The sequence below is a fragment of the Haliotis rubra genome, unplaced genomic scaffold (assembly GCF_003918875.1).
Source record: "Haliotis rubra isolate DU_JTF1 unplaced genomic scaffold, ASM391887v1 Scf355, whole genome shotgun sequence".
NCBI lineage: Eukaryota > Metazoa > Mollusca > Gastropoda > Lepetellida > Haliotidae > Haliotis > Haliotis rubra.
Genome location: NW_025767030.1, coordinates 41,911 through 58,066, shown reverse-complemented (window position 1 = coordinate 58,066; position 16,156 = coordinate 41,911). Strand labels below are relative to the sequence as shown.

The window sequence follows — 16,156 nt, the reverse complement described above, 5'->3', positions numbered from 1 at the left end:
TGGTTTCTCAACCACGGTTGTACAAGATCAGGGAGAGTCTGACACTGGTTTCTCACCCACGTTTGTACACGACGAGGGAGACACTGACACTGGTTTCTGACCCACGGTTGTACAAGACCAGGGAGAGTCTGACACTGGTTTCTCACCCACTGTTGTGCAAGATCAGGGAGACACTGACACTGGTTTCTCACCCACGGTTGTACAAGACCAGGGAGAGACTGACACTGGTTTCTCACCCACGGTTGTACAAGATCAGGGGAGAGTCTGACACTGGTTTCTCACCCACGGTTGTACACGACGAGGGAGACACTGACACTGGTTTCTGACCCACGGTTGTACAAGACCAGGGAGAGTCTGACACTGGTTTCTCACCCACTGTTGTGCAAGATCAGGGAGACACTGACACTGGTTTCTCACCCACGGTTGTACAAGACCAGGGAGAGACTGACACTGGTTTCTCACCCACGGTTGTACAAGACCAGGGAGACACTGACACTGGTTTCTGACCCACGGTTGTACAAGACCAGGGAGAGTCTGACACTGGTTTCTCACCCACAGTTGTACAAGACAAGGGAGAGTCTGACACTGGTTTCTCACCCACGGCTGTACAAGATCAGGGTGACACTGACACTGGTATCTCACCCACGGTTGTACAAGACCAGGGAGAGTCTGACACTGGTTTCTCACCCACGGTTGTACAAGACCAGGGAGAGACTGACACTGGTTTCTCACCCACGGTTGTACAAGACCAGGGAGAGTCTGACACTGGTTTCTCACCCACGGTTGTACATGACGAGGGAGAGTCTGACACTGGTTTCTCACCCACGGTTGTACAAGACGAGGGGGAGTCTGACACTGGCTTACCAACCACTGTTGTACAAGACCAGGGAGAGTCTGACACTGGTTTCTCAACCACGGTTGTACAAGACCAGGGAGAGTCTGACACTGGTTTCTCACCCACGGTTGTACAAGACCAAGGAGAGACTGACACTGGCTTCTCACCCACGGTTGTACAAGACCAGGGAGAGTCTGACACTGGTTTCTCAACCACGGTTGTACAAGACCAGGGAGAGTCTGACACTGGTTTCTCACCCACGGTTGTACAAGACCAGGGAGAGTCTGACACTGGTTTCTCACCCACGTTGTACAAGACCAGGGAGAGTCTGACACTGGTTTCTCACCCACGGTTGTACAAGACCAGGGAGAGTCTGACACTGGTTTCTCACCCACGGTTGTACAAGACCAGGAAGAGACTGACACTGGTTTCTCACCCACGTTTGTACAAGACCAGAGAGAGATTGACACTGGTTTCTCAACCACGGTTGTACAAGACCAGGGAGAGTCTGACACTGGTTTCTCACCCACGTTGTACAAGACCAGGGAGAGTCTGACACTGGTTTCTCACCCACGGTTGTACAAGACCAGGGAGAGTCTGACACTGGTTTCTCACCCACGGTTGTACAAGACCAGGAAGAGACTGACACTGGTTTCTCACCCACGTTTGTACAAGACCAGAGAGAGATTGACACTGGTTTCTCAACCACGGTTGTACAAGACCAGGGAGAGACTGACACTGGTTTCTCACCCACGGTTGTACAAGACGAGGGAGACACTGACACTGGTTTCTCAACCACGGTTGTACAAGACCAGGGGGAGTCTGACACTGGTTTCTCACCCACGGTTCTACAAGACCAAGGAGAGACTGACACTGGTTTCTCACCCACGTTTGTACAAGACCAGGGAGAGACTGACACTGGTTTCTCACCCACGGTTGTACAAATCCAGGGAGAGGCTGACACTGGTTTCTCACCCACGGTTGTACAAGACCAGGGAGAGTCTGACACTGGTTTCTCACCCACGGTTGTACAAGACCAGGGAGACACTGACACTGGTTTCTCACCCACGGTTGTACAAGACCAGGGAGAGTCTGACACTGGCTTATCACCCACTGTTGTACAAGACCAGGGAGAGACTGACACTGGTTTCTCACCCACGGTTTTACAAGACCAGGGAGAGACTGACACTGGTTTCTCACCCACGGATGTACATGACCAGGGAGAGACTGACACTGGTTTCTCACCCACGGTTGTACAAGACCAGGGAGAGTCTGACACTGGTTTCTCACCCACGGTTGTACAAGACGAGGCGGTGTCTGACACTTGTTTCTCACCCACGGTTGTACAAGACCAGGGAGAGATTGACAATCGTTTCTCACCCACGGTTGTACAAGACCAGGGAGAGTCTGACACTGGTTTCTCACCCACGGTTGTACAAGACCAGGGAGAGATTGACACTGGTTTCTTGCCCACGGTTGTCGAGACCGGGGAGAGATTGACAATTGTTTCTCACCCACGGTTGTACAAGACCAGGGAGAGCCTGACACTGGTTTCTCACTAACGGTTGTACAAGACCAGGGAGAGTCTGACACTGGTTTCTCACCCACGGTTGTACAAGACCAGGGAGAATCTGACACTGGTTTCTCACCCACGGTTGTACAAGACCAGGGAGAGATTGACAAATGTTTCTCACCCATGGCTGTAGAAGGCCAGGGAGATATTGACAATTGTTTCTCACCCACAGCTCTACAAGTCCAGAGAGACACTGACACTGACCTTCTACGGTTAGACTGGCAGTAGCGCTATCCTCCCCGATGTTGTTCCTGGCGAGGCATGTGTAACTTCCCGCGTCTTCCTTCACAGCGCCACGTAGTACCAGCGTTCCATTTGGGTATTTAGATATTCTACCTTGGAACTGGAAGTTTATAACATATATTTATATTTATCTGTATTTGGGCTGTTGTCAGTACACTTTAGATGAAAATACCAAACCTACTCACCATCAGTTGACTTTGGAGTCCTTTCGTATCTACCTTGAGCCAAGTGACATCGGGTCGAGGGTTACCTATGACTACACAATCGAACACTGCCGTGTACGTCTCAGGAACAGTCACATTTCCGGGTGGAAGAACAAGGGCGGGTCTACCTGGTGATGATGATAGCATAATCATGGACATGACCGTAATACACACGATAACCTGCCGGCACTGACGACATATATCATTTACAAAAAGAAACTGTGCGCTTAGGAAATATATATTAGAACTACACGTGTAAACAAATACAGGAGTAAACACAGTAATTAGTGAATTGTATAAGCTACATTCATGTATAAGCTACGTTTCCTGCATGTGCATGTGCGTTTAGCACATGGATGTAAAAACTGCTGTCGATTTGTGAAGTTTAACCGTGTGACGTTTGATCATTTAAAAACTAAACGGCTAATGAACCACACATCATGCTTCGAGTAAAGAGTGCCCAACGTCATGGGGGATGGTCCGTGGAAAGGTCCCAATACAGGGGGCTGTTTCCCCGCCACAGGAACACCATGTCAGCACTGTTGAGACGTTATCAGACGTTTCATTAAGTTTCTTAAGTTGCCGATCGCCAGCGTGCAGACGACATGATAAATGTATACGGGTGACCCATCCTGGGCACAGGCCACCACTGCTCAGAGCATTCCAGACTCATTCAGAACCGCTTACGTCATTACGGAATACGACCACGTCGTTCCGCCATACAACCTATCATTGACTCAACGTCATCGAGGAAATCGGTGCCAATATCGTGACGCCAACCTCGGTAGTGACGTCTTGGGTGTTGTATGCTCCAGCGTTTGGGAGGGGATGAATTCACGTCAGAGGACCCCTTTAGTTGTTGTGCAGGGCAGTCTGACAGGTGTGGGTTACAGAGACCAGGTTGTCGAACCAGTGGCATTTCCGTTTATTCAACGCCGTGGTCCACGATTGCCATTTCAACGGCGCTATGCCCGTCCTCACACGAACGCACGAGTTGCTGTGAATTTCTTCAACAGCACGATGTTTAAGTACTGCCTTGGCCTGCAAATTCGTCGGATGTCTCCCCTGTAGAGTATGTGTGGGATTAAACGGAGTGACGTTGTTGTCAAAGACCGTACTTGCGTCATATCAATGGAGCAATGTCTCATGACAACTGGGAAAAGGCCCGTTGAAATTCATTGTAATCGTTGATTTCGCCCTTTGAACATGTAACCCCCTCAACAACAAGCGTGTAACAGACAGGACGAGGCAACTGAAACACCGAGATCAGTTAGGTTAGTTAGATCTGTTTCTAATTCCCCAGTGGTGGGGTAGGGGTTGGTTGGGTGGGGTCTCAGGCTCGCTGACTTGGTTGACACATGTCATCGTATCCGTATTGCGCGTAGATCGATGCTCATGATGTTGATTACTGGCTGACTGACTCACTCACTACATGTTATTATATGCGATCGAAATGTGAACGGATGGTTGTTGGGAAGTCAGGATTTAGGATCAGATAATCAAATGCCTAATGTAATTATGTACACATCACACACATGTTGACCGATATGTTTCACCCCTGAGGTAATGAGAGTGACCATGCCTACATCCATTGGTGACATACACGAATTGCTCCGAGACTCTCTGCCGCGTTATGTACGTGCAATATGTTGCATGTACACGGTTTAAGCAAGCAGCATCCAGTGTTCTTGACTCATGTACCTACCAAAGGTATCGATGGCTTAGTTCACTACAGTAAGAATATTCTTGCTCTGACCCCATTGTACACGTTTTCATTATAATTAACTACATAACGATATTACATATACAGTATGGCTGCCTTACCCTGGACTGTGAGTAATGCTTGGCTACTGTTGGTGGACTGGAGGAGGACTGTGTTTGTTGCCACGCAGCTGTAGTATCCCTGGTCTCTGTATGTGACAGAGGGGATGGTCAGTCTGCTCCTGTAATCCGTCTGTGTAACGTCACCTGACCTGAGTAGCATGCCATCCTTTACCCACCAGATGACAGGGAGGGGTACACTTTCCACGGCGCACTCGAGCGAGGTTGATGCACCTACTCTTGCTGTATGGCTGGCAGGGTCAATTGCAAACGACGGCAAGCCTGTGTTAGAAAATATAAGTATTATAGTAATAAGTTATGTAACACTTCATCAATGACATTTCGTTATTACACTGGTCTAGCACTGTTTACCAGAGATTTGTTGTTCGGCTAGCTTGTCCAGCAGCTGATTACAGCACAATCTCGACAATCGCAAATAGTAACAGGGACTAAATACTTTGCTAGGAGAGTCCTCGGAATTAGATTAGACACCTCGATCGAGACGCACCTCAACTGATGCTTCTTTGAATTTACTATCGCGACATGCCCTCTGTTTATCCAGTACAAAATAATATTCTTTTGTAATCTACCAACGATGGAAATCCTTCAGTAGTAATTTCAAGTAGGAGACCTCTCTATTGCAGAGGCGAGACCCTCCTGAAATTACACTACTGCCATGTAATGTTTCTTTCCAACGTTGTTCCGATGTATATACTAGTACCCGTGAAATATATATTGCTCAGTTATATCGGTGTGTAAAGTACAGCCCATGAATATCACTTTATAAAGTACTGCCCGTGAATATCACTTTACAAAGTACTGCCCGTGAATATCACTTTATAAAGTACTGCCCATGAATATCACTTTATAAAGTACTGCCCATGAATATCACTTTATAAAGTACTGCCCATGAATATCACTTTACAAAGTACTGCCAATGAATATCACTTTATAAAGTACTGCCCATGAATATCACTTTACAAAGTACTGCCAATGAATATCACTTTATAAAGTACTGCCAATGAATATCACTTTATAAAGTACTGCCCGTGAATATCACTTTACAAAGTACTGCCAATGAATATCACTTTATAAAGTACTGCCCGTGAATATCACTATATAAAGTACCGCCCAAGAATATCACTTTATAAAGTACTGCCCGTGAATATCACTTTACAAAGTACTGCCAATGAATATCACTCTATAAAGTACTGCCCGTGAATATCACTATATAAAGTACTGCCCATGAATATCACTTTATAAAGTTCTGCCCGTGAATATCATTTTATAATTTGGTGAAGAATATATTTGTCCAGTGTACTGCCAGTGAATATATTTGTCCAGTGTATTTGGCAATGAATATATTTGTCCAGTGTACTCACAATGAATATAGTTGTCCAGTGTACTCATAATGAATTTATTTTTGTCCAGTGTATTGGCAATTAAAAAAACTCAAGGCAAAAGATAGTGTGATCAACACATTTGTTTACATGACTGATATTTTTTTAATAACGCATTTTAATATTCTTAATAACACACTTAATCCATAATCCAGACAGGGCCCTGTTGGTTGTGTTTGTTTTACATACGTGAGAAAATAGGCATAAATGTGCCCTTTTAAAAACTGTAGCTCTAAACCTCGAATCAATGACACCCAAATAATAGTTTAGACGTCGACGAATCTGAAAAACACAAATATGGAAGAATCTGCTTGCATTTCAAACTGAAAGATGGCGAGCCATTTGAAACCGACACACCTCAGCGAAACGCTGCACAACAGTTTAACGTGCACAGGAACAAAATATGCCGCTTGTGGAGACATCGTGGCCGTCCACCTGTAACCACGTCACGCAACGGTCGTTGGATTCCAACCACCCATCTGCGCCAAAGATTCCATCCAGCCACACTGACAGCCCGAACAGTTCCTGATGTCAACAGGATACCGCCAAGGGCCATTCGCCGGCCAGACGACAGATTTTGACATTTTCAACGTCAACGCCATGGTGCAGACAACATCTGCGGTGGAGAACATGTGAGTGGAGACGTGTTCTCTTCACTATTGTGGCTGATTAGGGCCATCGCTTTCTCGCCTTAAAATTCGGAGGGTTAGGTTCACTGTCGAGTCCAGATTCTCTTGCCAGAACCAGAGTTTACCGGCGATGTGGTGAGCGTTATGTTAGGAACTGTGTCCTTGAGGCCGGCTGTTTTGGCGGCGGTGGAGTGGTGGCTTGGGGTTGGATAACGAGTGCTGGACGTACACCTTTGCTTGTCATCAATGGAAATGTAACGGTTCACAGGTACAGAGACGTACTTGCTAATCCAATCGTCATACCGTTTCTCGACCAGAATGGCCCAGGAATGATCTTCCAGCAGAATGGCCCAGGAATGATCTTCCAGCAGGACAACGCCAGAACTCATGACGCCAGGGTGGTTCAGCAGTTATTCGTGCAGCACAATGTTAACTAAATCCCCAGATCTGTCCCATATCGAACACGTCTGGGACGAAATGGAGCGGGCATTGCGGCGTTGGCCAAATCCCCCAGTCATGCTTCAGGAACTCCGCCAGTTGCTGCCACAGATATTGAATGCCAATCCACAAGACATTTTGCGACGTTTGATCGGCTCTACGAGGCGCAGGTGTGAAGAATGCTCATGGTGGACATACACGCTATTGAATCTGTGAATTTCACTTTGACCGTTCGCCCACTGTGACCTGATTAGAATGTGTCCGTCAGAAAAGTTTAAGACTCCCCATTTGCAATCCTATTGTGGAATGATTTTCTTGCAAAATATAAAAAGTCTCATCATAAAAATATCAGTTGTTAATTCACATATTTGTCTTCAAGTCAGTCACAACAACTTTTGCCTTTGAGCATATTTGTTGTGTAATGTATTGACAATGGTACACTGAATAAATATATTCATCAGCGGTACACTAGACAAATATATTTGTCTAGTGTACCGCTGATGAATATATTCGTAAAGTGTACCGCTGATGAATATATTTGTCCAGTGTACTGCTGATGAATATATTTGTCCAGTGTACCGCTGATGAATATATTTGTCCAGTGTACCTCTGATGAATATATTTGTACAGTGTACCGCTGATGAATATATTTGTCCAGTGTACCGCTGATGAATATATTTGTCTAGTGTACCGCTGATGAATATATTCGTAAAGTGTACCGCTGATGAATATATTTGTCCAGTGTACCGCTGATGAATATATTTGTCCAGTGTACTGCTGATAAATATATTTGTCCAGTGTACCGCTGATGAATATATTTGTCCAGTGTACCGCTGATGAATATATTTGTCTAGTGTACCGCTGATAAATATATTTGTCTAGTGTACCGCTGATAAATATATTTGTAAAGTGTACCGCTGATGAATATATTTGTCCAGTGTACCGCTGATGAATATATTTGTCCAGTGTACCGCTGATAAATATATTTGTCCAGTGTACCGCTGATGAATATATTTGTCCAGTGTACCGCTGATGAATATATTTGTCTAGTGTACCGCTGATAAATATATTTGTAAAGTGTACCGCTGATGAATATATTTGTCCAGTGTACCGCTGATGAATATATTTGTCTAGTGTACCGCTGATGAATATATTTGTAAAGTGTACCGCTGATGAATATATTTGTAAAGTGTACCGCTGATGAATATATTTGTCCAGTGTACCGCTGATGAATATATTTGTCCAGTGTACCGCTGATGAATATATTTGTCCAGTGTACCGCTGATGAATATATTTGTCCAGTGTACCGCTGATGAATATATTTGTCCAGTGTACCGCTGATGAATATATTTGTCCAGTGTACCGCTGATGAATATATTTGTCCAATGTACCGCTGATGAATATATTTGTCCATTGTACCGCTGATGAATATATTTGTCCAGTGTACCGCTGATGAATATATTTGTCCAATGTACCGCTGATGAATATATTTGTCCAGTGTACCGCTGATGAATATATTTGTCCAGTGTACCGCTGATGAATATATTTGTCCAGTGTACCGCTGATGAATATATTTGTCCAGTGTACCGCTGATGAATATATTTGTCCAGTGTACCGCTGATGAATATATTTGTCCAGTGTACCGCTGATGAATATATTTGTCCAGTGTACCGCTGATGAATATATTTGTCCAGTGTACCGCTGATGAATATATTTGTCCAGTGTACCGCTGATGAATATATTTGTTCAGTGTACCGCTGATGAATATATTTGTCCAGTGTACCGATGATGAATATATTTGACAGGTGTGTGACAATTGTGACGAGGTGGTGACAAGATGAATAGGAAATGGATTTTGGTCTGACATTACAAGTTGACACTCAAAAATGTAACTGGGTGATGTGTGATACAAGACGATATACTAGTTGTACTTACTTGCTAGTCTCAGGCTTGCAGGTCTCGAGTAAATGCTCTGTCTCCCATTGAGGGCGATGCAGCTATAGGTTCCGGTGCTTTGTGCCTGAACATTTTTCACCAGAAGACTGCCGTTAGCATAGATCACGGTATTCTGGTCACGGACAAGGTCAGCGTCTTTAAAGCGCCAACTGAAAAGATACGGATATCAACCTTTCAGCTTTCAGGCAATCTTAATATCAATACATATAACTATGGGATATAACTGTTGTGTCTACAAATTTGTGTGACAGTGCGTTTCGTGGAGAGCTCTTACTTGCACGAAACTGCTTACATCTTTCAGAAAGCTTTCTACTACGTATGTGGAGGACAATTAAAATATGATGTTTGGTGACCACATTTATGCCCAATGCAATTCCTTGACATGGTTGATTGGTTGGTTTGCTGTTTAACGCAGCGGTCAGCACAGTTGGACATGGTGGCTGGACGTGGTGGCTGGACGTGGTGGCTGGACGAGGTGGTTGGACGTGGTGGTTGGACGTGGTGGCTGGACGTGGTGGCTGGACGTGGTGACTGGACGTGGTGGCTGGACGTGGTGGCTTGACGTGGTGGCTGGACGTGGTGGCTGGACGTGGCGGCTGGACGTGGTGCTCGTGATCCGTACAGTCCCTGCACTAATCGTGCGTCCAGAGCTTGGTCGGTTGTTGGTGTTGGTAGCCTGTTTGTGCTGATGCCAGCGTGACGTTATGCTACGATGAACAACACTCCGCCTGGCAGGAACATGTGAGTTGTCCATGGAAAGACCACTGCCTTACAACACACCGCCTAGCAAGAACATGTGGGTTGTCCATGGAAACCACTGCCTTACAACACACCGCCTAGCAAGAACATGTGAGTTGTCCATGGAAAGACCACTGCCTTACAACACACCGCCTAGCAAGAACATGTGAGTTGTCCATGGAAACCACTGTCTTACAACACACCGCCTAGCAGGAACATGTGGGTTGTCCATGGAAACCACTGTCTTACAACACACCGCCTGGCAGGAACATATTAGTTGTCCATGGAAAGACCACTGGAGAAACATACTCAAGTACCAACAGGAATGCGTCACGCGTCTGCATTTTGCCTTACAATATACCGCCGACATTACTCGTCATTCCGTTTCTTATTCATCCATTACTTGCAACCTCTTTGTATTTCTGTAATCTTCTCTTATTTATGAATACCTCTTATATTTTCGATAGAATATGTACTGGGTAACGCACGCATTTTTCTGAATGGATGAAGTATGGAATACTCCAAATGGCAGTTCCACTATTTGTTTCTTTATAATTGAAGGTGATTAAATACATGCTCAATTTAATATTCGTGTTATAATAATATTTAAATGTGTGTGACTCCAAGGGATATGCAAGCATTATATAATAATACATACATGATTTTTTAATTGGGTGTATCCACCTCGGATTAATGTCACAGAATTGTGCAATTTCGTTATAAACCACAGTGCCTAATATAACTGCCACGCACACCGTTATTCTTTGACGTCACTCGAATCGTCATGAGACCATCAACACTGAATGGATCTGTCAATGTTCATCTGTTCAAACTTCAAAATTGTTTTAAAACCGGAAACAGCTATTTTTCAAATCTAATGGCATCACGCTAATCACAGCTTTTTTGTGTTATCATATAGGCCTACATTTTCGAAGCGACCCTTGCCCTTGAATTATCATAAATATATCCAAGGAAATCGTAGACTGTCGCAGAATATTTTCAAAACTACCGTAGCCCTAAGATATCGCAAGATTGTTGTAAATCTAAGACAGCTTCATCCATACCTGTCGGTAAACATCTGACAGTTTGTGTTAACACACTTTGTGAATCACATCCACCCTTTGAGCACACAAAGATTTAATGTAAGAAATATTGTAAATAGGAATTCCAGCAACGACTGAGTCGATAGCCTGAACTATAACTTGTATGCAAGTATGTTCTATGAGAAGTAAGAAGCAACATGCCTTCACGATGATTTGGGAAGCAGATAGTGTCGGCTGGATACAGACGTGACGTGATCTATTCTACACTGTTAATACTAGTCCATGCTCTAGTAGGGAGTGGTTCCGCTGTATATATACCGTCGTCCTACTAGCCCCAGCTCAGTGTTACAAATTTCCTGAAGTTTTGTCTCAGTTGCTGCATTTTATAGAATAAAAGCAAATCAATCCACATAGTACGGCGAAGTTTCTTGACATTTTTCTCATTTATAATGAGTGTATATTTTTATTAATTTTACAAGGAAATGCATACAATGATATATCTGTGTAGTATATATGTATAAATGAAATGTTAAACGTTTTTCAAGCAAACATATCAGAGTTCTGTTCGAGGATTTTGTCGCTTTTGTAAATAACGCACATGGAAATTGTTGAATATTTCATGATTAAGTATAGCCTGTTTAACAACTGGAGACAGATCTCTGCTGATATTAAAAGCGTAGATGTATTCCATTTAATATAACGGTTCATCAAAATGTTATCTGGAAATCCCCATAGAGAAATGGAGTGAATGAGTGAGTAAGGTTTTACGCCGAATTTAGCAATATTCCAACAATATCACTGCAGTATGCACACATGGAATGAATTAGAATTCTTTCTTATTTTCAATAATGGCAATTTCAAAAATGAAATACAAAATGGGTTCGTTAAAAACTGGAAATTTTTATTTAAGAGGACGTTAATTCATTGAAATTTACCGAAGAATATATAATCGAACTCTATTTTGACGACAATGATCATATATTTTTGCATTTAGTAGACTGTTTAAAAAATAATACTTGGAGTTGATCTTATCAAACTGTAAACAATAAGCAATGTTGACAGGCGAATCTTATGACGTATCGTAAGAAATTTTTGAAACCGTCAACGTCCTTAGATATCGTAAGAATGTCGTAAATCTGAGATAGCTCCATATCTTCACGAACTATGTAACATTGTGCTTGGGCTCGTCTAGTGTCAGCACAAAGAGCAAGTGAAATCACTCCAAACTGGAGTGTGTCCTGAGATGACCCTAACTGACCATGAGTTGTACAAATTGTAATTACGGTTGCCAGCCAACACTATCGAATTATCGACAAAAATATGTTATATGCATATTGTCATAGCAAACAAAACTCGGATACAGCAGCCTGTTGCACATTGTCCTGACACATAGTGTTCTATCATACGCACCTGTAGGACAGAGTCGTTGTATCATCTGTTGCCGTGCACTCAAACCAGACGGAGGCGTTAGGTCTGACCACGGCGTCACTCGGCTCCCTGGTGAACTGAAGTGCTGGTAGAAAACGGTAAAATATAATAAACAGGGCAGAAGATTATAAAAAAAGGTATTACCACATTGCATAAAATCAGTCAAGTCAAGAAGATGTACACAACACTTACCCATTGCTACATTCAACAGACATGCAAGGAACACGCCTCCACTGTATTTCATGGCTGATGACAGTGTACGATCAGAGAGGACATGCCACACACCCCAGTCAGTCAGTGATGATCTGTAAAATAACAATCTGCCATGAAGGGGCCACGAATGCACAGAGTAACCGAATGCGATGTCGTTGTATCAAAAAGCTTAATTTTAATAGCAGTGCTGGGTCTGCGTAACAGTTATCAGTAATTATTACCAAGGCAGGGTATAAGAACTGTTTCAACCATCGCTTAAGTATGTATCGGGGATCCCTCCGAATATCAAGTTATTTCCTCCTCCTCGGCATCAGCAATAATACGAGACTGACTCCAGATCCTTAATGAAATGAACAGAGCAGATGTGATACAACTTCTGTCAAACATAATTTCATTTTTAATGGGTGATATGACACAACACTGACAAAAGGGGAATGTGGGTATCTTTATGTTTCTAAACCTACCTCACGTATAACGTCTTTTCGAAATCGTGTCATATGGTTAGACTATATAATCAGAGATGTGTATTGTAAATCCCCGGGCTGTGTATTGTAAATACCCAAGAAGTGAATTGTAAAGTGGGTTCCCAGACCACTGCTGTGACTTTGCACTGATCATTTCTAAACCTAGGATATTATTCATTATTGATACAACTTTGTCTTGCTATCACTGATCGTAAAATATCACATAATTGAAAACTTCCAATATATAGTGGCGATAACTGTTTTCGAACCTGCAACCCTTCGCTCTTTAACTTGGCGCTTTTATCCACTAGGCTACGAAGGATCCCTATAAAGAGCGAGATTGTTTGTCAGTATGAAACGTGTGTTCCTCATAAGACGGGTACTGCGGGCAGCGCACGTGCAGGTCACGGGTAGCACGTGCATTACGCGTGCAAGGCAAGTCGCATCCCAGTTGACACCGGCTGTTCCATCATTTGTGGGCTGTCCCATCAATGTTGTTCTGCTCGGGGCGTATTGATGTCGATCGTTATATATTATTTTAAAATATATTTTACGCAAAAACGGTTGATATGTCGGAGAAACCACTCCTACTCAGAGTAAACCTAGTAAACCCTAGTAGTCGTGGTTTCCCCTATACATCATTGGTAGGGACAATAATTTACTTTCATTTTGGTGTAATACTAATGCGCTTATCTTAATCTGTGAAATCTTTCACAGATTAAGGTAATATGCAGCAGAGCGAGGTCGGGTGTTCGGTAGCACATTTCCGTCTGGTAAGGCTCCGGTTAACGCAGCCAGGCAGAACCCACTCAGAACTTTCCGGAAAATATGGAGACTCCTCAACACTGCAGCCTTCTGCAGAAGGGCTGTACTCCCTATAAAGAACCTGGACATTCTCCTGATCTGCGCCATGAAATATGGAGGTACCGAACAAAGGGCACAGTTTTTCGCCTCACGACAGTGAACATGGGTTGCAAGCAATATATTTCAAAGACGAGGTCCACATATTAATTATGCTTTTCCTGAATCTTGGCAATCACTTTCCTGTCAAAAGGGTCAGAAAATGCAATAACATTAATCTATTCATTCGTTTTATAAAATATGACAAGATCAGGCTTATTACGTCTGAGACTGCATGTGGGCCTTCCACAGAAATTTAAAAACATTTTTTTTTATGGCGCCCAGTCGGCAGTGTTCCAGAGTTCCAGATGTTTATGGAGCAAAATATATATTCAGCCCAGAGACTTTCTTGAATTTGGGAAATCTGAAACTTGTCACGAACTTCCATTCGAAGATGGGTTTTGGCCTGGTCTTCCAAACGATCCTCAATAACTCCTCCCCTTTTGTAACTTGAGGTACTTGTGAAGTGTAAACTCAAGAGCTGAGAGCTCTTCAACAGTGAGTGAGTGAGTGAGTTTAATTTTACGCCCCTTTTAGCAATATTCCAGCAATATCACGGCGGGAACAGTGGAAATGGGCTTCACACATTGTACCTTAATTGGGAATCGAACCCGTATCGTCGGCATGACTAGCGAATGCTTTACCACTCAACTGTGGGGACCTGGGATAGAAGGTGTTCTCAGCACGCAATTGCTGGTCGTAAAAGGCGGCCGAATTGAGCAACCTGTTTGCCGTTGGTTGCGCCCATGTGTCGGTCAAGGACGAGATTCTGGTGGTTGAGGGCAGTGATTCCTACAATATTCTTTGCCTAATGCAATATCTTTACGTCGACGTAGCGTCAGTGGCCGCCATATTGGAAGGCGGTCAGCTATATGACAAGTGAAAGTAACAAAAGAATCAGTTTCTTTTATCAGTTAGTTTGTCCTTACGCTACACAAAGTTTCCGAAACGATCGGACTTAATGGTCAAATGACATTTGTGTTAACATATGATAATGTAACAATAAGACGGATAACAACGCCGACCACTGCTGCATGCAGACCAAGCGACGGGGACGACAGTATGACGGACGTCTAATGTATGCAGAGACCACTGACAACTTAACCTGGTTTTATAGTGCTAGCCCATTGAGATACCATGCCGCAGTGAAGCATGAATACCCCACTCAGACACATTATACTGACTCCGAGCCGACCAGTCCTTGTTGTACCCATTAAGTACCATATTATAACGTGTTTTGGTATGACGCGGTCGGGGATCGAACCCGCGACCTTCCGCCCTCCGGGCGGGCGCTCTAACCACTACACCACGGAGGCGGTTATCCAACATAGAGATTAACAGTAATATGTTTATCAGTTTTATAAAATTCAATTGATAGGTCAGTAATTGTGAATGATTATAACATTTCTTGTGGCAAATACATGCATAATATTGAAAGACAACTGCAATGATGTCTAAATACAATAAACAATGGTGTTTACTAAATGGATATAAATTTTCAAAATCTAAAACTAATTGTTTTCACTTTTGTAGAAACTATAAACCTCACCAGGATATGCACAATTATTTAAAGAAAATACACCACAAGATACTTGGTATTTTTAAGTTGTTTCAAACATTTATGGTGGAGATTGTAAAGGCAATTTAATATTTTAAGATACTATTCATCATCAAGGCCTTCTGAACCTCATCAATTCCTACTTATATTGACACTTCACAGGACCAAAAACCGGATAGTAAACCATTGAAATAAACGTAAATACAGTAGGAAATACATGCCATGACCGGATTTACGTATGTTTTCAGATATTTCCTAACTTCGGGCATATATTTCATATGAATCTATACCTTTGAAACATATGCTCATCGTACATTTTCGTATGCACAAGAACCTCGTTCATGTATGCCATGACCGGATTGTCAGGTATTTCCAAACATGAATTGCAAAACAGATACCCCAGGAAATACATGATCTTACAGTATTTCTGATGCATTCCTTTGAATTTCAATGGGTGCTGAAATTTACGATTTCGTTCTAAGTTTACCCAGGTTGGAAACATGTAAATTTACTTAGGTGGGGAAACACTTGTAAATTTTTCACATGTGCAAATGTTTACACACCTTAGATATTTATGTATCATACCGGATTTCAGGGGTATGTATATGAACGGTTCATACACCTTCATGTTACCTGTGCTCAAGCAAGATGATCATTTGTTTCCATCATGTGAATTACTTGGTTCATGTAATTTCATTTTCACACATTTTAGTA

General features: G+C 43.0%; 1 protein-coding gene across 3 annotated transcripts in view; it reads right to left on the bottom strand.

Moving 5' to 3' along the window:
- LOC124285221 (hemicentin-2-like) overlaps positions 1-16,156 on the bottom strand; it is a 106,488-nt gene that overhangs the window by 77,849 nt on the left and 12,483 nt on the right. For 2 of the 3 annotated variants that reach the window (XM_046721417.1, XM_046721420.1), the window contains exons 2-7: positions 12,500-12,612; positions 12,290-12,392; positions 9,078-9,247; positions 4,679-4,957; positions 2,837-2,982; positions 2,613-2,751 (exon numbers count right to left, since the gene is read on the bottom strand). In XM_046721417.1, coding sequence (XP_046577373.1) covers positions 2,613-2,751; positions 2,837-2,982; positions 4,679-4,957; positions 9,078-9,247; positions 12,290-12,392; positions 12,500-12,551 — 889 coding nt within the window. In that variant the 5' untranslated portion in view covers positions 12,552-12,612. The remainder of the gene's footprint in view (positions 1-2,612; positions 2,752-2,836; positions 2,983-4,678; positions 4,958-9,077; positions 9,248-12,289; positions 12,393-12,499; positions 12,613-16,156) is intronic. The other variant, XM_046721418.1, reaches the window with a different exon arrangement.